The 24,052-nt window shown below is 36.4% G+C and overlaps 3 protein-coding genes across 3 annotated transcripts in view; all 3 read right to left on the bottom strand.

Annotated features, from left to right (window-relative positions):
• Window positions 1-1,452: 1,452 nt before the first annotated feature.
• Window positions 1,453-2,926, bottom strand: sft2d2a (SFT2 domain containing 2a). The gene is made up of 8 exons (XM_076081558.1): window positions 2,861-2,926; window positions 2,688-2,777; window positions 2,367-2,452; window positions 2,026-2,107; window positions 1,861-1,896; window positions 1,706-1,764; window positions 1,588-1,617; window positions 1,453-1,489 (listed from the first exon to the last, which is right to left on the bottom strand). The coding sequence occupies exons 1-8, from the start codon at window positions 2,924-2,926 to the stop codon at window positions 1,453-1,455; spliced, it is 486 nt and encodes a 161-aa protein (XP_075937673.1).
• Window positions 2,927-5,387: 2,461 nt separating this feature from the next.
• On the bottom strand, window positions 5,388-8,197 carry tmem45a (transmembrane protein 45a). The gene is made up of 5 exons (XM_076081555.1): window positions 7,946-8,197; window positions 7,164-7,376; window positions 6,537-6,721; window positions 6,305-6,447; window positions 5,388-5,484 (listed from the first exon to the last, which is right to left on the bottom strand). The coding sequence occupies exons 1-5, from the start codon at window positions 8,139-8,141 to the stop codon at window positions 5,388-5,390; spliced, it is 834 nt and encodes a 277-aa protein (XP_075937670.1). The 5' UTR covers window positions 8,142-8,197.
• Window positions 8,198-23,876: 15,679 nt separating this feature from the next.
• The window catches only part of lnp1 (leukemia NUP98 fusion partner 1), a 16,035-nt gene continuing 15,859 nt past the window's right edge, over window positions 23,877-24,052 (bottom strand). Inside the window, exon 3 of the mRNA XM_076081520.1 lies at window positions 23,877-24,052. This exon is cut by the window's right edge and continues 643 nt beyond it. The gene's annotated coding sequence lies outside the window, so the exon portion shown is untranslated.

Here is a 24,052-nt window from a genome sequence, read left to right as displayed (position 1 = left end):
TATGTCTCTTGTTTGCACTATACTATATGCTGTTGTAATACTGTAAATTTCCCCACTGCGGGACTAATAAAAGATTATCTTATCTTATTCATTTATTTATTCATTCATTCATATTCCTTGCACTGCAACAGGAAAACTGGGATATATTTGGAATGCCAAACATGAAGTTTGGTTTTAGGAAGTAAACTGTTTGAACTTCGACTCGGTTTTAGTTTTTTTATTGACACTTTCAAGCCCAATAAATAAAGCAACCGTTGTGCAGTGTGTTGATTGACTTGATTTGAGACCAAAATAACACAAAATATGAGTAATTCAATAAACAATTTAAGGGTGCAAGACTCTTGTAGCAATACAACTTTTCTGTGGGAGCAATATGGACAAAAACAGATCTAATCAAGATCAATAAATAAATATTTTTGAAAAAATATTGGTGATGTTTTTTCATTGTTACAGCCTCATAAATGAGACTGTTCCTCCGGATCAAACACGGCTTTAAGGCACCAAATCTTTTATTAAATGATGCAGGAAACTGCATTTTGAATTTTAAGTAACTATTTCAGTTCACACAATTTTACGCCATCTGAATAACAGCTGAAACGATTGGTAGGATGTTTCTTCTTTTCTTTGTCATGTATCATTGCAAACAAAATATTTTTGGGTTCACTTTTGGTTGAACAAAACATTTGAAGAAGTCAGGTTTGGTTCTGTGAAGTTGTGACGTTTTTTTTTTTTTACGTTTCATATACAGGACTGTCCAAACTTTTTTTAAATTGTGAGACACATACAAATACAAAGGAGTCACGGGTCAAACAATACTGAATGTGTAGAAAATCTGTGTTTCTAGACCAGAAAACAACAGTAAGAAGTGTTGGACTTTACTTTGTCTTCTAACATTATTCTCTTGTTCTTTGGAAACTAACGAAACACACTTTCCTTTGACTTCTTGTTTATCTGATCGACTGAGGTAAATGTTTCCATCAGATAGTAATCAATGATGGTTGACTCAAAATGACAGCGACATCTAGTGTTCAAACTAAGAAGTACAACAAACAGTGCAATCTATTAGAAATATACTCAAGCCACATTCTAGATTATTCTTCAGACTTTACAGAAAGCCATTTGCAGCAACGTGTACAAAGGAGGCTTCTCTTAGTGATGGGAATAATGAGGCTGTTTTATTTACAAAATAAACATTAATACATAGTTATTACAAATATTTACACATATTACAAACCAAGCCCCCTCCCGCTCATTAAAACTGGTATAAGTAATCAATAAACACCAAACTATCATTCAGCACAATGCATGAAGCATAAACAAAATAAAAGAAAGGTCTTTGGAGATAAAACAGGAAGAGTCTCAGACTCTCTGAAGTAGAAGGAGGAGGAGGAGGAGGAGGAGGAGGAGGAGGCCTCTTCATCCAGCAGGAAACCCTCCGAACATCGACAGGCCTCAAACACACACCGCCACCAACTTTATTATCGCATCCCTGGAAAGTAATTCACATAAATCAGACCTGGACACATGGAAAGAACAGCATTGTGAGTCTGAATATTGATGTTAATCAATGTCGTTTAAATAACAAACCTCACAAACGGGATGTACGACAGACTGTACCTGCAAACAAACAAACAAAAAACACATTTAATGTCACAAATCAATAATCATCTCAGACTGAAATCTATGAGGAGAAATCATAACTCACCAGGCGAACGACAGGACTTGCAAGATGACAAATAACAAAGCAAGTCCAAAGTTCTTCCACTGCAAGACGACATGAATGAAGTGAAACCAGACTTCAAATCAATACTGAGTCATGCTCTTCATCAATTAGATGTGATCGTAAATAACTCAACTCACCCAGAAGACGGCGCAGAGAGTCAACACGAGGCAAGTCTGAACAAAATGTAATCACAGTCATCGTCATATTCTTTATTATTAATTTCCCCTTTAGAGGTCTGCTTGTAGAGACGGAGGGTAAACGAGTCAAAAGTCAAAATCAATAACTATATTTAGTGCACTTACAATCATAAGCGCGGTGGCCAGGGCTCTTGTTTTGTCACACATCCTTTTCACTTGCTTCATTGGCCCCATCAGAAACATGGTGCTGTCGGACAGAAACATATCTAAGAACCTTTGCTTTTTTGTGACTTTGCCTTTTTATATTCTGTTTGGAGTTTTGCCAGCTCCCTGTTGGAGTCGCTTTAAGTTTTTGTTTATGACTTTTTAAGTAAAAGACCTTATTTCCAACTTCACCTCGTGTCTGTGTCTGCGCTTGGGTCTTAGCTAAACTTGAGAGAACGTGACACATGTGGCCAGATATTACACATTGCACCTTCAAAATAAAACCACCAGACACTACTGACCTGCCCAGAGTACATAGGTTTCCCAAAGTGTAAAAGACAATGAAGAGAATGATCCCGATCCTGGGGAGGAAGAGCAGACACACTCCCTGCAAAGACAAACACGTTCCTCTCAAATAATAATTAAAAAATACAAAATCTGCATGTTTTTCATCTCTAAACTGCTGCAAAGAGATTCCTTCCTGCTCAGTGTTGCTGAGTCACATCTTTAACATTCCTCAGAGCCAGAAGAACCAGTACAACCACCTCTCCCTGCTGCCTCTTCCTTGTTGTAGTGGAGCATAACGATTATTATTATTATAGACATTATTTAAAGATCCTCACCAACACTGTGCACACGCCCCCCACCACGAAACAGGCGACGAACCCCTTCAAACGTGTCCCCCATCCTAAGGTCGAGGCTTCGTTCACAGTCTGTGTTAGTAAAGTTCAGATTGAATCTTTGATTATTGGCTCGGTTTGAGTTTGAGCAGCGTGTCTGGTGGAGTTTATGTTACCTGTAACACGGTTTTGTTGTCTTTGCGCGCTTCTTCGCCGTTTAACACCGACTGTAGTTTGTCCATGACTGAAGATCCTTCAGAGCTGATGGTGCTGCTGCTGTTTCCTGGAGCGCGAGGGGGAATAAGTTGCCGGTTCCTCTTCAGATCTGTGCGGATGGACAACAAGGTCACGTGGCTGCTGCTGCTGTCAGGTATCTTACCTGCTGGACAGGTGGATGACTTCAGGTGAGTCACACCTGAGAAGCAGCACAGACGTCTCACGAGGATCTTCTTTTTTTTTCTTACCTCATCCACGTGAGTGAATTTTAAAAAATCACATTAATTTCGAAGTTTTATGCAAATTAAGATTCAGCCTGCTATAATATAATTTATTTTAAATATTTATTTAATTATGAATTATTTAATTTAGGGACTATTGATTAAATAAAACTACTACAGAATAAGTAGTATTAGGGCATAAGGGCAAGAAAATTAGGTTTTTAAAATTAATTTGCATTTCGAGAATAACGTTGAGCTTGCAGTAGTGAAAAGTGAAAATATTTACAAAAATTAGAGACGAAAGGTTTTAATTTTTTGTTTAGTAAGAATACACATAAAATGTTGACAATAAATGTTGAGAATACACTTCGAACTTTTCAGAATAAATCTAACTACTAGCATTAGCGCAAATACTGAAATTTCGACTTCATTCTTCAAATGCAAAATTTTAAAAAGTTATTCCTTTTCCGACACATCTATTTTATTGACATATTTGACATTCTTCGACATTTTAAACCTCATATGTTAATCAATTAATTGAGAAAACACTTGGCCGATTGATCGATAATGACCATAATCGTTAGTTGCAGCACTAATTAAATACAGGTCTTTCAGGTTTGTAGCACACCAACCAAACTGCTTGTTATAAACAACATTTAAGGAACATTTAACTTGTCAGACATGATGGGCCACATTTTTAAGAACTGAGTGAATGGTCTTCTTCAGCGCAGACGATCTTTGTTGACAAAAATAAGTCTGCAGGATGAGTGTATCAGTGATGGGACACCACCAGTGTTTATGTGATATAGTGAGGAAATAACTTTTAGTGACAGATTTAGGTTACAGTTTCACACAAAAGCACAAAGTCTGTGGATAGTTCTATAATAACTTTTTAAAGTGTTACTATAAACACTGAAGACATGAAGCCACGCTGAAGATGTGCAGTAAAAAGAAAAGACAACAGTATCAACAATCACAATATAATCTGTAATAATAATTTAAAATAGCTGAATCTAAACAGTTTTAATAAAATTCTTATTTTTGGCATTCGGGATATCTCACATGTGTGACTCAACATTATGAAACAAAAAAATACACTTAAAGTTACTATGAGGAACTCTAAGTTCTCTTGGTTCTGTCGCCCCCTGTGGACTAAAGCTGTAGTGTCTCTGAGCACCAGCGTCCCTTTAGAAAACCTCTCATTTTACTGCAGCAGGGTCTGACAGTCTGCCCCTCTCAGTCCTGGTTCTGGTTCTCCCGTGCCTCCCTTCCCTCCAGCGGGTCCAGCAATACGTCCTGGGTCTCCAGCAGCGTGGTGTCGATGTTGACTCCCAGAGAGGAGAAGCTCTGCTCCTGGAGGAGGAGGAGGAGGAGGAGGAGGAGGAGGAGGAGACGCTGCTGCCAGGAGCTGAGCTCTCCTCCTCCCTCCGGATCTGGGTCTGTCCACGGTGGACTGGTCTCTGCTGGAGGATCTGGGTCTGTCCACCGTGGACCAGTCTCTGCTGGGGGATCTGGGTCTGTCCACCGTGGACCGGTCTCTGCTGGGGGATCTGGGTCTGTCCACCGTGGACCGGTCTCTGCTGGGGGATCTGGGTCTGTCCACCGTGGACCGGTCTCTGCTGGAGTCTGAGCTGAAGGAGGTTCTGGTGAACCTGCATGAGTTCATCTGGTTTCACCAGAATCCGACCCGGTGGCTTCGATGACGAGCATTAAGAGTAACTCTATAGAAACAGACCATCTTCTCTCTGATGGTCTCTTTACTGATGGAGGTCTGATAGAGGATCAGGACTACACTGAGACTGGTTCATATAGAAGATCAGGACTACACTGAGACTGGTTCAGGACCAGTTAGAACTTCCTCATTGTCACTTTAAAGCCAGCTTTCAAGTAAAATCAGATGCACTGGCTGATTCTTTCCACTACAAGAAGGCGTTAGTGTTACTGAAAACCAAAATGTTTGGTGAGTCAAAAGAAAAGCATGCAATCCATAGAAAGCTGACTCATATGAGTTCATTTTGTGCAAATTAATGATGAAACAAATGATATGAAAAGTATGAGGCCACAGTAAAATAAGGAGCACTGATTGAAGGCTAAAGAGGTTTACAGCTGATTAAATCTGATTAAATAAAGCAGAGGTAGAGATATGATTCTACAGCAAAGTGTCCAGAAAACATTTCCTCATTCGCTTCTAGTCGTTCTGCTGCTGGAACTGCAAACATCCCTGATTTAATTGTAATATATTCACAAGTCACAAGGCGGTCCGTCTTCATAAAATCTCATCCTCTGACTCCGGATCCCTGTCTCTGGGCTTCAGAAGACCCATTTCCATCGGAGGAGTCCTCCTCAATCTGGAGCGAACCACACTGTGAAGAAAGCACAAGCAACAGTCAGACAGGAAGTCATGTTATTCCAGACTTCAGGACAAACAGCAGCAGCTTATGGGACGTTTGGTGTGGAGTTTTTAGCAGAAATGAAAATGAAAATAAGCAGTCGTAAACTGAAACTGAATAGAAACAATATAAGAAAAGCTAAACATAAATTCTTCTTAGTTTTAGTTTTTTAGCTCTAATATAATAAATCACCACAGAAGAGCATGAACTTCCTTCATGTGGTTCCGTCAACCAAAGAAACCGAACATTGACGTTCCATCAGATGGCGCCTTCTTCCTGAAGGGATGAGGTTCTCGAACCATTTGGGTTTTTCCAAGGGTTCTTTGTAAGACTAAGCGTTCCATTAAGAACCCTCTACATCCAAAGAACCCTTTTTGCTAAGAACGAGTTCTTCAAGGTTTGTTGAAATCGTCTTAAAGTTCCCACAAATCCAAACCAAAGAACTGTGATGTTGAACCAGGATAGTTGTGGGTTAAGGTGACACCACATCAGCCCCGACCCTTTAGGAGCTTCATGGGGAACCCTGGATAGGTTCCGAACTTTTGGAATATCAGAGGGATTCTCGGGAGAACCACTTGGATGAATTCTGGACGAAACATTTGAAATAAAAAAAAGTGTTCTCGGTAGAACACCCCGAATGGGTCTTAGATGAAAAACTTGGAATGTAAAAGGGTTCTTGGTAAAACTACATAAACAAACTAAAACTAAATGTTTAAAAACTAAACCTTTCTGGAAAACTGGAACTAATATAAAATACAAACTCTAACGGCGTCGGTGTGGAGCAGGTTCTCACCAGCTGACGGTGCAATAGAGCGCGCTCACGACGAGCATGGCGAAGGCGAGGTGCCAGGAGAAACACATGGTGACGAACATCATGTTGTTGTGGTCATCGAGGTCCCACTCGGGGCCTCGTGGGGGGTACAGCACAAAACCGATCTGCGGCCAAAAGAAGAAGCGAGATGTTAATTTATGTTCATGTTCTCTGAACACATGCAGCTCTCACATTCACACCTTCAACCGTTTACCTGCCAGAACCAGCTGCCCTGCAGCAGAGTGAGGGTGCAGCGCAGCAGCTCCAGGACCACGTTCCCTCGGTGGAAGACCTCCAGGAACGCAACCAGAGCCCCCCCAAAGATGGCGAAGAGAAGGAGCTGGTGCACGTGGACGTCCAGCATGCTCCGGCCGTGGAGGTGGTAGAAGAAGATAAATCCTGAAGGAGCAAAAGAGAAGTCATCGATGGAAAAAATACTTATTGCTCTCCAGTTACATGCTGTCAAATGGCATGAATGATTGTTTTCATCCAGTTATAACCAGGTATTCATCTGCACTTTTTATTGGGCAACTATTCTCCTTTGATGCACTAACAAATCAGTATAGTAAGATCATTATCATTAAGTAGCTACATGTAATGGAGAAGTGGTTTACACGTTCAGCTTCTGCCTCAATATGCAAACATGACCAAACCAACCTACACATTGAAACAATATTATAACACATTATAAAATAGTGTTAAATAATATTTATGATACATATGATACACAATAACACATTTGGTGTCAATAAAGGAGCTCAGATGGGGCTGTGGAGGAATATCTTATATACGACGTCTTAATAAATAACACAGTGTAAAAACAAATGTAAATCTTTCTCACCTTCATTAAAGAAAGCCACGGCCAGCATCAGCCGGTCCAGAGCCAGCGGAGCGGCCTCCGTGGTGTGAACGACCAGAGACACGGCGGCCGCCAGGCCGAAGAACAGATACATGGTGGCGTGCTGCCAGTTCATCAGCTGCTCCCAGTGTTGGCCTGCAGAGTCGTAGAGACGGAGTCTCGGTCCGTCTGCTGCAAACTGCTCCGCCAGCATCCCTGCAGGTTTAATAAGGTTTAAAAATGAACTGCTGTATGTCAGCATGAAACTTCACCAGTTCACTACTGATATTAGGATGATTATTTATTGTATTACAAGTTTTTATAAATGTTATGTTTAAATATGCAAATGAGGCATTATTTTATCAAATACATTGTTCATTTTCATACATTTCCAGAACATAAATCTGAACATAGATCTGTAAAAGCAGGTTGAAAATCCTTGTTTCATGTTGTTGACATATTAGAGTCAAAGGTTTTTACATTCATGATATCTCTTTGTTTCACTCCATGAATCAGAAAATACTGTCAACAGACATAAAAAACATACGAAACAGACAAAGTAGTAAAATAAATGTTTAATAAATAAATAATAAATAAATGTTTGCCTTAATTAAAGAGTGAATTCTAGAAATGCTTATTTGTGTCAGAACTTACTCATTAAAGTTTAAACTACTTTCGTGTGTTCTGGATTCACGACAGAGTCGTTTTTAAAAAACACGAGTTAGTGCATTTAGAAATCATCTCTGTGTGTTTTGATGGAGAGAGAGAGAGAGAGATCTACGTACCAACAAACGAGAAGAAGAGAACCACGGAGCTCTCGATGACCTCCAGGCGGCGCTGTGAGGTTCTGCTGGCCAGACGGGTGGAACCCATGTTCTTGTTCCTGCGGGAGGCGCGCCACAGCGAGTACTTCCCCGTCCACCAGATCCCCGCCACCAGGAAGAAGCTTCCAGGGAGCGCGTGGCCCTTGAAGCTTCCCATGACTCCACCTGAATCGTGGAGAGGAAACAAATCTATTAGCAGGTGATATGAGTGGTGATCAAGAGAGAACAGTTATTATCTCAATAACAATCATATTCCTTCTTTCACCAAAACGAAAAACACAGAGAGGGTTTCATTCTCCTCTATATCACATCAACAGGAACAATATGTTTTCTTTTTAACGCAGGTAGTTCATGTGTCAAAATAAACAAGATCATTTCAGACAACTTGAACAGAGATATATAGTATTTTTAGAATGGCTGGCAAAAAGAAAAGGGAAAAGTGGAGGCAATTTAGTTAAACAGCATACTCAGCCGTAATTAGTGAGCGTGTGTGTGTGAGTGCGTGTGTGTGTGTGTGTGTGTTGACCTAGAAAAACATAAAGTTAATTAAAAACAAAGAAATACATGAACAAATACATATGCCTATGAAATAAATACTGAAACAAAATATAAATATAAAAATAGAAAGTAGAGTGTTGCACAGTTGAATTATTGTACTGTTGGGTCAGTATCACTGTCCCTGGGAAATAAACTAATAAATAGAAAAATAAATAAATAAATAAATATTCCTTTGAAATAAATCCTGAAATGAATATGAATAAATAAATGAGGCAATAAATATATAAATGAATGTAAATATAAATATATAAATGAGTAAATATAGTCCAATAAATATATAAATAGATATTTTTTTTGTTTAAAATAATAACCTAATTATTGTACTTTAATCTGAATCAGTGAGATAACCACCCCGCTTACATTTGATTATATTAGATGAAAACAAAAATAACTGTGACATACTGTAAATGTGACATTAGCAGAATAAAAGTCCCATGAAATAAATAGAAATAGCCCTTTGAATAAATACCTATTTATTTACTATTTGACTCGTATATATATATATATATATATATATATAATAATAATAACAACAAAAGACAATATAAATGATTAACCATTGCCCATTAAACCTGCACCTGATTGATGCTCGTGTCTGCAGACCAGACTGTCATCACCTGCTGTTTCCTGCTGCTTGTTTCTTCTTCTCTCAACGGGAAACATTAAAAGAAGAGAAATTATCAAAAACAAACGGGCTTCCATTTCTGCTGCGCTCTCTTTCATCCATTGTGTGTCGCATGGTTTCACTGTAAATATGAATTAAAGAGTATAAAGAAGCTTTGTCAACCTGTTTGACTCCAGTCCCCCAGAGCATCAATAGTAAGCAGAAGAATAATTAAAAAAATGCTGCATGGCTGCAAACTCTCTTTTGTGATGGAGATGACGGACCTCAAAGGAAACCTTTTGAAGGAGGAGCTCGTCTGCATCCTGTGTAACCTCTCCACACTGAGGAAAACACTTCAGTCGCTCGCCATGGCAATCTCTCCCTCACGTCGCTGCAGTGATGCTGGAAGACTCTTCAGCATTTGTCTGATTAATCAACGACAACATCTGTGCAGCCTCGTTTCCTGATTCAACTGCTCCCACTCTCCTCAACGATTTCAGTGAACGAAAACCCATTTACTCACAAGTACTCAGATCCTTTTTACTGCAGCAAAAGTACTAAAACCACACTGTGAAAACACTCCACAACAAGTAAAAGTCCTGCATTCAAAACCTCGCTCAAGTAAAAGTATATAAATGTAGTTAAAGTAAAATGTTTTACTATACTATCTGATGTTTCTGGATTAATATTCCTGCACTTGATCCTTCAGTTTATCACAAACATTCAACATCGACACATAAAGGAACACTTCATCCTTCAGTTTATCACAAACATTCAACATCAACACATAAAGAAACACTTCATCCTTCAGTTTATCACAAACATTCAACATCAACACATAAAGAAACACTTCATCCTTCAGTTTATCACAAACATTCATCATCAACACATAAAGAAACACTTCATCCTTCAGTTTATCACAAACATTCAACATCAACACATAAAGGAACACTTCATCCTTCAGTTTATCACAAACATTCAACATCAACACATAAAGGAACACTTCATCCTTCAGTTTATCACAAACATTCAACATCGACACATAAAGTAACACTTCATCCTTCAGTTTATCACAAACATTCATCATCAACACATAAAGAAACACTTCATCCTTCAGTTTATCACAAACATTCAACATCAACACATAAAGGAACACTTCATCCTTCAGTTAATCACAAACATTCAACATCGACACATAAAGTAACACTTCATCCTTCAGTTTATCACAAACATTCAACATCGACACATAAAGGAACACTTCATCCTTCAGTTAATCACAAACATTCAACATCAACACATAAAGGAACACTTCATCCTTCAGTTAATCACAAACATTCATCATCAACACATAAAGGAACACTTCATCCTTCAGTTAATCACAAACATTCATCATCAACACATAAAGAAACACTTCATCCTTCAGTTTATCACAAACATTCAACATCAACACATAAAGGAACACTTCATCCTTCAGTTAATCACAAACATTCAACATCGACACATAAAGTAACACTTCATCCTTCAGTTTATCACAAACATTCAACATCAACACATAAAGTAACACTTCATCCTTCAGTTTATCACAAACATTCAACATCAACACATAAAGGAACACTTCATCCTTCAGTTTATCACAAACATTCAACATCAACACATAAAGGAACACTTCATCCTTCAGTTAATCACAAACATTCAACATCAACACATAAAGGAACACTTCATCCTTCAGTTAATCACAAACATTCAACATCGACACATAAAGTAACACTTCATCCTTCAGTTTATCACAAACATTCAACATCGACACATAAAGGAACACTTCATCCTTCAGTTAATCACAAACATTCAACATCAACACATAAAGGAACACTTCATCCTTCAGTTAATCACAAACATTCAACATCGACACATAAAGTAACACTTCATCCTTCAGTTTATCACAAACATTCAACATCGACACATAAAGGAACACTTCATCCTTCAGTTAATCACAAACATTCAACATCGACACATAAAGTAACACTTCATCCTTCAGTTTATCACAAACATTCAACATCGACACATAAAGTAACACTTCATCCTTCAGTTTATCACAAACATTCAACATCGACACATAAAGGAACACTTCATCCTTCAGTTTATCACAAACATTCAACATCAACACATAAAGAAACACTTCATCCTTCAGTTTATCACAAACATTCAACATCAACACATAAAGAAACACTTCATCCTTCAGTTTATCACAAACATTCATCATCAACACATAAAGAAACACTTCATCCTTCAGTTTATCACAAACATTCATCATCAACACATAAAGGAACACTTCATCCTTCAGTTTATCACAAACATTCAACATCAACACATAAAGAAACACTTCATCCTTCAGTTTATCACAAACATTCATCATCAACACATAAAGAAACACTTCATCCTTCAGTTTATCACAAACATTCATCATCAACACATAAAGGAACACTTCATCCTTCAGTTTATCACAAACATTCAACATCGACACATAAAGTAACACTTCATCCTTCAGTTTATCACAAACATTCATCATCAACACATAAAGAAACACTTCATCCTTCAGTTTATCACAAACATTCATCATCAACACATAAAGAAACACTTCATCCTTCAGTTAATCACAAACATTCAACATCGACACATAAAGTAACACTTCATCCTTCAGTTCATCACAAACATTCATCATCAACACATAAAGAAACACTTCATCCTTCAGTTAATCACAAACATTCAACATCGACACATAAAGTAACACTTCATCCTTCAGTTTATCACAAACATTCAACATCGACACATAAAGGAACACTTCATCCTTCAGTTTATCACAAACATTCAACATCGACACATAAAGGAACACTTCATCCTTCAGTTTATCACAAACATTCAACATCAACACGTAAAGGAAAACTTCATCCTTCAGTTTATCACAAACATTCAACATCGACACATAAAGGAACACTTCATCCTTCAGTTTATCACAAACATTCAACATCAACACATAAAGAAACACTTCATCCTTCAGTTTATCACAAACATTCATCATCAACACATAAAGGAACACTTCATCCTTCAGTTTATCACAAACATTCAACATCAACACATAAAGGAACACTTCATCCTTCAGTTAATCACAAACATTCAACATCGACACATAAAGTAACACTTCATCCTTCAGTTTATCACAAACATTCAACATCGACACATAAAGTAACACTTCATCCTTCAGTTTATCACAAACATTCAACATCGACACATAAAGGAACACTTCATCCTTCAGTTTATCACAAACATTCAACATCAACACATAAAGAAACACTTCATCCTTCAGTTTATCACAAACATTCAACATCAACACATAAAGAAACACTTCATCCTTCAGTTTATCACAAACATTCATCATCAACACATAAAGAAACACTTCATCCTTCAGTTTATCACAAACATTCATCATCAACACATAAAGGAACACTTCATCCTTCAGTTTATCACAAACATTCAACATCAACACATAAAGAAACACTTCATCCTTCAGTTTATCACAAACATTCATCATCAACACATAAAGAAACACTTCATCCTTCAGTTTATCACAAACATTCATCATCAACACATAAAGGAACACTTCATCCTTCAGTTTATCACAAACATTCAACATCGACACATAAAGTAACACTTCATCCTTCAGTTTATCACAAACATTCATCATCAACACATAAAGAAACACTTCATCCTTCAGTTTATCACAAACATTCATCATCAACACATAAAGAAACACTTCATCCTTCAGTTAATCACAAACATTCAACATCGACACATAAAGTAACACTTCATCCTTCAGTTAATCACAAACATTCAACATCGACACATAAAGTAACACTTCATCCTTCAGTTTATCACAAACATTCAACATCGACACATAAAGTAACACTTCATCCTTCAGTTTATCACAAACATTCAACATCGACACATAAAGTAACACTTCATCCTTCAGTTTATCACAAACATTCAACATCGACACATAAAGTAACACTTCATCCTTCAGTTTATCACAAACATTCAACATCGACACATAAAGGAACACTTCATCCTTCAGTTTATCACAAACATTCAACATCGACACATAAAGTAACACTTCATCCTTCAGTTTATCACAAACATTCAACATCGACACATAAAGTAACACTTCATCCTTCAGTTTATCACAAACATTCAACATCGACACATAAAGGAACACTTCATCCTTCAGTTTATCACAAACATTCAACATCAACACATAAAGAAACACTTCATCCTTCAGTTTATCACAAACATTCAACATCAACACATAAAGAAACACTTCATCCTTCAGTTTATCACAAACATTCATCATCAACACATAAAGGAACACTTCATCCTTCAGTTAATCACAAACATTCAACATCGACACATAAAGTAACACTTCATCCTTCAGTTTATCACAAACATTCATCATCAACACATAAAGAAACACTTCATCCTTCAGTTTATCACAAACATTCATCATCAACACATAAAGTAACACTTCATCCTTCAGTTCATCACAAACATTCATCATCAACACATAAAGAAACACTTCATCCTTCAGTTAATCACAAACATTCAACATCGACACATAAAGTAACACTTCATCCTTCAGTTTATCACAAACATTCATCATCAACACGTAAAGAAACACTTCATCCTTCAGTTTATCACAAACATTCAACATCAACACATAAAGTAACACTTCATCCTTCAGTTTATCACAAACATTCATCATCAACACGTAAAGAAACACTTCATCCTTCAGTTTATCACAAACATTCAACATCAACACATAAAGAAACACTTCATCCTTCAGTTTATCACAAACATTCATCATCAACACATAAAGGAAAACTTCATCCTTCAGTTTATCACAAACATTCATCATCAACACATAAAGGAAAACTTCATCCTTCAGTTTATCACAAACATTAAACATCGACACATAAAGGAACACTTCACCCTTCAGTTTATCACAAACATTCAACATCAACACATAAAGGAACACTTCACCCTTCAGTTTATCACAAACATTCAACATCAACACATAAAGGAACACTTCACCCTTCAGTTTATCACAAACATTCATCATCAACACATAAAGGAACACTTCATCCTTCAGTTTATCACAAACATTCAACATCAACACATAAAGGAACACTTCACCCTTCAGTTTATCACAAACATTCATCATCAACACGTAAAGGAACACTTCATCCTTCAGTTTATCACAAACATTCATCATCAACACATAAAGGAACACTTCACCCTTCAGTTTATCACAAACATTCATCATCAACACGTAAAGGAACACTTCATCCTTCAGTTTATCACAAACATTCAACATCAACACATAAAGGAACACTTCACCCTTCAGTTCATCACAAACATTCATCACCAACACATAAAGGAAACACTTCATCCTTCAGTTTATCACAAACATTCATCATCAACACATAAAGGAACACTTCATCCTTCAGTTTATCACAAACATTCAACATCAAAACATAAAGGAACACTTCACCCTTCAGTTTATCACAAACATTCATCATCAACACGTAAAGGAAAACTTCATCCTTCAGTTTATCACAAACATTCAACATCAACATATAAAGGAACACTTCACCCTTCAGTTTATCACAAACATTCATCATCAACACGTAAAGGAAAACTTCATCCTTCAGTTTATCACAAACATTCAACATCAACATATAAAGGAACACTTCACCCTTCAGTTTATCACAAACATTCATCATCAACACGTAAAGGAAAACTTCATCCTTCAGTTTATCACAAACATTCATCATCAACACGTAAAGGAAAACTTCATCCTTCAGTTTATCACAAACATTCAACATCAACACATAAAGGAACACTTCACCCTTCAGTTTATCACAAACATTCATCATCAACACATAAAGGAACACTTCATCCTTCAGTTTATCACAAACATTCAACATCAACACATAAAGGAACACTTCACCCTTCAGTTTATCACAAACATTCATCATCAACACGTAAAGGAACACTTCATCCTTCAGTTTATCACAAACATTCATCATCAACACATAAAGGAACACTTCACCCTTCAGTTTATCACAAACATTCAACATCAACACATAAAGGAACACTTCACCCTTCAGTTCATCACAAACATTCATCACCAACACATAAAGGAAACACTTCATCCTTCAGTTTATCACAAACATTCATCATCAACACATAAAGGAACACTTCATCCTTCAGTTTATCACAAACATTCAACATCAAAACATAAAGGAACACTTCACCCTTCAGTTTATCACAAACATTCATCATCAACACATAAAGTAACACTTCATCCTTCAGTTTATCACAAACATTCATCATCAACACGTAAAGAAACACTTCATCCTTCAGTTTATCACAAACATTCAACATCAACACATAAAGTAACACTTCATCCTTCAGTTTATCACAAACATTCATCATCAACACGTAAAGAAACACTTCATCCTTCAGTTTATCACAAACATTCATCATCAACACATAAAGGAAAACTTCATCCTTCAGTTTATCACAAACATTCATCATCAACACATAAAGGAAAACTTCATCCTTCAGTTTATCACAAACATTAAACATCGACACATAAAGGAACACTTCACCCTTCAGTTTATCACAAACATTCAACATCAACACATAAAGGAACACTTCACCCTTCAGTTTATCACAAACATTCAACATCAACACATAAAGGAACACTTCACCCTTCAGTTTATCACAAACATTCATCATCAACACATAAAGGAACACTTCATCCTTCAGTTTATCACAAACATTCAACATCAACACGTAAAGGAACACTTCACCCTTCAGTTTATCACAAACATTCATCATCAACACGTAAAGGAACACTTCATCCTTCAGTTTATCACAAACATTCATCATCAACACGTAAAGGAACACTTCACCCTTCAGTTTATCACAAACATTCATCATCAACACGTAAAGAAACACTTCATCCTTCAGTTTATCACAAACATTCAACATCAACACGTAAAGTAACACTTCATCCTTCAGTTTATCACAAACATTCATCATCAACACGTAAAGAAACACTTCATCCTTCAGTTTATCACAAACATTCATCATCAACACATAAAGAAACACTTCATCCTTCAGTTTATCACAAACATTCATCATCAACACATAAAGAAACACTTCATCCTTCAGTTTATCACAAACATTCAACATCGACACATAAAGGAACACTTCATCCTTCAGTTTATCACAAACATTCATCATCAACACATAAAGAAACACTTCATCCTTCAGTTTATCACAAACATTCAACATCGACACATAAAGGAACACTTCATCCTTCAGTTTATCACAAACATTCAACATCGACACATAAAGTAACACTTCATCCTTCAGTTTATCACAAACATTCATCATCAACACATAAAGAAACACTTCATCCTTCAGTTTATCACAAACATTCATCATCAACACATAAAGAAACACTTCATCCTTCAGTTTATCACAAACATTCAACATCAACACATAAAGGAACACTTCATCCTTCAGTTCATCACAAACATTCAACATCGACACATAAAGTAACACTTCATCCTTCAGTTTATCACAAACATTCATCATCAACACATAAAGAAACACTTCATCCTTCAGTTTATCACAAACATTCATCATCAACACATAAAGTAACACTTCATCCTTCAGTTCATCACAAACATTCATCATCGACACATAAAGAAACACTTCATCCTTCAGTTAATCACAAACATTCAACATCGACACATAAAGTAACACTTCATCCTTCAGTTTATCACAAACATTCATCATCAACACGTAAAGAAACACTTCATCCTTCAGTTTATCACAAACATTCAACATCAACACATAAAGTAACACTTCATCCTTCAGTTCATCACAAACATTCATCATCAACACGTAAAGAAACACTTCATCCTTCAGTTTATCACAAACATTCAACATCAACACATAAAGAAACACTTCATCCTTCAGTTTATCACAAACATTCATCATCAACACATAAAGGAAAACTTCATCCTTCAGTTTATCACAAACATTCATCATCAACACATAAAGGAAAACTTCATCCTTCAGTTTATCACAAACATTAAACATCGACACATAAAGGAACACTTCACCCTTCAGTTTATCACAAACATTCAACATCAACACATAAAGGAACACTTCACCCTTCAGTTTATCACAAACATTCAACATCAACACATAAAGGAACACTTCACCCTTCAGTTTATCACAAACATTCATCATCAACACATAAAGGAACACTTCATCCTTCAGTTTATCACAAACATTCAACATCAACACATAAAGGAACACTTCACCCTTCAGTTTATCACAAACATTCATCATCAACACGTAAAGGAACACTTCATCCTTCAGTTTATCACAAACATTCATCATCAACACATAAAGGAACACTTCACCCTTCAGTTTATCACAAACATTCATCATCAACACGTAAAGGAACACTTCATCCTTCAGTTTATCACAAACATTCAACATCAACACATAAAGGAACACTTCACCCTTCAGTTCATCACAAACATTCATCACCAACACATAAAGGAAACACTTCATCCTTCAGTTTATCACAAACATTCATCATCAACACATAAAGGAACACTTCATCCTTCAGTTTATCACAAACATTCAACATCAAAACATAAAGGAACACTTCACCCTTCAGTTTATCACAAACATTCATCATCAACACGTAAAGGAAAACTTCATCCTTCAGTTTATCACAAACATTCAACATCAACATATAAAGGAACACTTCACCCTTCAGTTTATCACAAACATTCATCATCAACACGTAAAGGAAAACTTCATCCTTCAGTTTATCACAAACATTCAACATCAACATATAAAGGAACACTTCACCCTTCAGTTTATCACAAACATTCATCATCAACACGTAAAGGAAAACTTCATCCTTCAGTTTATCACAAACATTCATCATCAACACGTAAAGGAAAACTTCATCCTTCAGTTTATCACAAACATTCAACATCAACACATAAAGGAACACTTCACCCTTCAGTTTATCACAAACATTCATCATCAACACATAAAGGAACACTTCATCCTTCAGTTTATCACAAACATTCAACATCAACACATAAAGGAACACTTCACCCTTCAGTTTATCACAAACATTCATCATCAACACGTAAAGGAACACTTCATCCTTCAGTTTATCACAAACATTCATCATCAACACATAAAGGAACACTTCACCCTTCAGTTTATCACAAACATTCATCATCAACACGTAAAGGAACACTTCATCCTTCAGTTTATCACAAACATTCAACATCAACACATAAAGGAACACTTCACCCTTCAGTTCATCACAAACATTCATCACCAACACATAAAGGAAACACTTCATCCTTCAGTTTATCACAAACATTCATCATCAACACATAAAGGAACACTTCATCCTTCAGTTTATCACAAACATTCAACATCAAAACATAAAGGAACACTTCACCCTTCAGTTTATCACAAACATTCATCATCAACACGTAAAGGAAAACTTCATCCTTCAGTTTATCACAAACATTCAACATCAACATATAAAGGAACACTTCACCCTTCAGTTTATCACAAACATTCATCATCAACACGTAAAGGAAAACTTCATCCTTCAGTTTATCACAAACATTCAACATCAACATATAAAGGAACACTTCACCCTTCAGTTTATCACAAACATTCATCATCAACACGTAAAGGAAAACTTCATCCTTCAGTTTATCACAAACATTCATCATCAACACGTAAAGGAAAACTTCATCCTTCAGTTTATCATAAACATTCAACATCAACACATAAAGGAACACTTCATCCTTCAGTTTATCACAAACATTCATCATCAACACGTAAAGGAACACTTCACCCTTCAGTTTATCACAAACATTCAACATCGACACATAAAGGAAACACTTCATCCTTCAGTTTATCACAAACATTCATCATCAACACGTAAAGGAACACTTCATCCTTCAGTTTATCACAAACATTCAACATCAACACATAAAGGAACACTTCACCCTTCAGTTTATCACAAACATTCAACATCGACACATAAAGGAAACACTTCATCCTTCAGTTTATCACAAACATTCATCATCAACACATAAAGGAACACTTCACCCTTCAGTTTATCACAAACATTCAACATCGACACATAAAGGAAACACTTCACCCTTCAGTTTATCACAAACATTCAACATCGACACATAAAGGAAACACTTCATCCTTCAGTTTATCACAAACATTCAACATCAACACATAAAGGAAACACTTCACCCTTCAGTTTATCACAAACATTCAACATCGACACATAAAGGAAACACTTCATCCTTCAGTTTATCACAAACATTCAACATCAACACATAAAGGAACACTTCACCCTTCAGTTTATCACAAACATTCAACATCGACACATAAAGGAAACACTTCATCCTTCAGTTTATCACAAACATTCATCATCAACACGTAAAGGAACACTTCACCCTTCAGTTTATCACAAACATTCAACATCGACACATAAAGGAAACACTTCACCCTTCAGTTTATCACAAACATTCAACATCGACACATAAAGGAACACTTCATCCTTCAGTTTATCACAAACATTCATCATCAACACGTAAAGGAAAACTTCATCCTTCAGTTTATCACAAACATTCAACATCAACATATAAAGGAACACTTCACCCTTCAGTTTATCACAAACATTCAACATCAACACATAAAGGAAACACTTCATCCTTCAGTTTATCACAAACATTCAACATCAACACATAAAGGAAACACTTCACCCTTCAGTTTATCACAAACATTCAACATCGACACATAAAGGAAACACTTCATCCTTCAGTTTATCACAAACATTCAACATCAACACATAAAGGAACACTTCACCCTTCAGTTTATCACAAACATTCAACATCGACACATAAAGGAAACACTTCATCCTTCAGTTTATCACAAACATTCATCATCAACACGTAAAGGAACACTTCACCCTTCAGTTTATCACAAACATTCAACATCGACACATAAAGGAAACACTTCACCCTTCAGTTTATCACAAACATTCAACATCGACACATAAAGGAACACTTCATCCTTCAGTTTATCACAAACATTCATCATCAACACGTAAAGGAAAACTTCATCCTTCAGTTTATCACAAACATTCATCATCAACACGTAAAGGAAAACTTCATCCTTCAGTTTATCATAAACATTCAACATCAACACATAAAGGAACACTTCACCCTTCAGTTTATCACAAACATTCAACATCGACACATAAAGGAACACTTCATCCTTCAGTTTATCACAAACATTCATCATCAACACGTAAAGGAACACTTCATCCTTCAGTTTATCACAAACATTCAACATCAACACATAGAGTACAGTAAAAGTACAGTATGTACCTCTGAGATGTAGTGAAGTAAAAAGTACAATTATAATTCATGTTCTTATTTTTCCTGTCTATGCAATCATTTACAAAAAGCTAATTTGTTGTGAAAACTTTCTTGTCAATAAACCGGATTCTGATAAAGATCTTTTATGAAGTATATATATATATTGTTTATATGTTTATATATATATATAAACACAACCTTTGGAAGTACAGTGACAGTGTGTGTATCATATATTCATGTATTAATATATAACGACTGAACAGGACACAGTAGAATCCAAGTAGAAAGAAAGAAAAGGGGGTTCTTACCAAAGTATGTTTGTCTCTGGAGATGAAAGACTGTAGTAGTAGTAGTAGAAGTACTAGTAGTACTAGTATATTAAGCCGGACAAATCAAAGCATCTTCACACAAATAATTTCCCAGCAGACGGATATTATTTCCTCTGATCCAGGACTTGAAGTGAACACCAGCTCTCAGTCCTCCGGGTCCGGGTTCGGTTCCCGGTTCCCTCCAGACGTCCAGACCTTTTTTTTTTTTTTCTTTATCCAAAATTTTCCGACTCCAAACGGCTCAGGCGTTCACCTCCCAGTAAGCTCTCCCATTGGTCGACAGAGGGGCGCTGTCGTCACCGGTCCGCGCTGTCATTGGCTGACGTACACGTCAGTCTCACGTGTCTTGCTGTCCACGTGTGCACTTTCACTCCGCCTGCTCGGTGGAAACCGCTACTTTCCATCCAGCCGGGGCGGGACCGGGACACCGGGACACCGGGACCTCCGGCACGTACGCTGTGTGCGGGCTGGAAGACATCTTCATCCTCATCTTAGGTTCAATGAGAGGAAATGATTCAGCGTTCAATAATGTAATGTGGTGGTGAAAGGAAGCACTAAGTGACTTTCAGCTGAGCAAGCAAACAAGAGAAAAACGTATTTCACCGTGTAGCCCCGCCCTAAAGCATCCCCTGCTTTATGGTCTGTTTGACTCTAAATGGACCATAATGTACTAAATGAACATCATGCTGTATTGAAGAAGACTTGAAACTAGAGATTGAGACCATAAACTCATGTTTACAATGTTTACTGAGGTAATAAATCAAGAGAGAAGTAGAGTCATTTTCTCATAGACTTCTATACAACCAGAGGAGTCGCCCCTGATAGTAACTGCTATACACTTAATTCCATATTAATTATATAATATTAATTATATCTAATTACGAATTTCCATGCAAAACACTGGACAAATATGCAACGTATTGTGACATAAGGATTAGATTTAACACCATCTGGACCTTTAAGTAAACCACAGACACATTTAGGTTTTTTTAAACACAGGTTTTATAATTAACACTTTGTGTAACGACCTCTTTCAGTCGGGCGTGTCAGTGACGCTGCTGTGATTCTGTTCATCTGAAACCATCATTTACATCACTGGTGACGCCCGAGCTTCTATTCTGGTACTGCCTTTTGTTATTACGGGATTTAAATACCTTTGAATACTTGTTATTATTGTGCAGTGTATTATAACGTGAGCGCTGAAAGCACTAATAACATGAGACAGTTTGTCACATCAGTGTTTCTGTCTCTTTGAGATGAAATATATTTGATCCTAAAATAACTTCTTCTGTGCTGCAGATAAACCGTCTTTGGTCGCAGTAGATTAGATGAACCAGGATGTATTGGTGAGTAAATGAATCACATGAAGTAACAGTGAAGTAGTGACGTACATCCTCTTTATTTGTTATAGAAATAAAACCATGTTCATGTCATTGCATGTTTCTATACATTCACAGACAGGCAGCCTGAAACTCAACTCTGCAAACTGTCGTTTGACGACGAAAGAGGAAGATTGAAAGCTGAAGAGATGACTGAGAACCTCAAATGTGAAATATTTCATATGCAAAACAACAAAAGGAAAGATAAGGCAGGGAGATGGAGAGAAAACATGAGATATGACAGACAGGAGTTCCTTTTTATAACGTAAAGATTATTAACACAGGTTTGAAATAGGTGAAACCTTAAGTGTTATTATTCTTCCACAACACGGACTGAGTCTATAAAGTACATTCAAAAATAATACTGACCACAATTAGTTTGAATATGCAAATTCTCTCTATTGACACTCTGGAAAAGAAAGTGTCCAACAATAACTTTGTTGTTGTTGGACAAGAGAGGGATGTTAAAAGATGTTATTTTAATATTTTAAAGATGTTTAGTCTCCAGAAGAAAAGGGAAACCTCAATAACTGAGGATCAAATGAGTGGAAACAGAAGATCGATCCTCTCTCACGTCTGACGCCAGAATCAATCTTCTAATCGTAGTCTCAAATAAAAAAGCAAATAAATGTATTTCACAAAATGATTTCCCAAATTTTTCCTTTAAGGTAAATGAAATGTGCAAAAAAAAAAAAAAAAAAACTTTAAAAAACAATGAATTCTGAGCAGATTTAACGTAGAGTTTAGAAACTCTCTGGAACATTTTCGACACTAATAAGAATTCGGACAGAAAGACTCATATTTGGGTATTAATCAGTGGGTCTCATGCAGCCTCAGGACCGTTATGGGACATTGATGCGGGACGAGGACACAAGGGACACGTCTGTTTCTTCCACAGCCACAGCTCCATGCACTGAAACACATTTTAAAAAGAGGTTATTATAAATATTTGTGTCTATTTTTTCAACCCAGACCGAAGGCTTTTGATTTCTGCTGGTTTTAATTTCCAACATGCTATAATAAGCTTATGCACGACAGGATGAACAATGACACTGAACACTGTGGAGGACAGAAGCTGCCAAAATAAAGAATACAGAGATAAATGACACGTGAAATAAAGTGACATGCATTAAATGTACCGAAGTAATATTAAAATAGATTTCATTTAATTAAATGTTGTTTTTTTATAAATTTATTTTTGCATTTATTTGTGTATTTATTTCTATTTTGTTTATTTATTCATGTATAAAAGAAAGAAAGAAAAAATTAATGCCTAGTTATTTTTTATATTATTTTGTATTATATTTGTATTTATTGGCATATTTTATTAATGAATTATTTTTTTGACAGCTTCTGTCCTCCATACATGATAACTTACTCATCTACTCATCTACTCGTTCATTCACGTTATTGTTCAAGGAGTGGATTTATGAAAGAGCTATTTCCTCTCGTTAAGAAGTTATGAAGCAGCAGAGAATTTGTTTCCATTGTTATTTATTGACTTTTCTTTACTTGTCTGTTACAACACAAAATACAAAACACTGAAGTTATGACTCAACACAAGAACACACATCATTTCATTAGATCTACTGTATGTGCCGTACTTTCTTTTG

This window comes from Anarhichas minor, unplaced genomic scaffold (assembly GCF_050575085.1).
Source record: "Anarhichas minor isolate MPS153535 unplaced genomic scaffold, ASM5057508v1 ptg000081l, whole genome shotgun sequence".
Classification (NCBI taxonomy): Eukaryota; Metazoa; Chordata; class Actinopteri; order Perciformes; family Anarhichadidae; genus Anarhichas; species Anarhichas minor.
The sequence above is the reverse complement of the archived record's forward strand: the minus strand, read 5'-3'. Positions and strand labels throughout refer to the sequence as shown.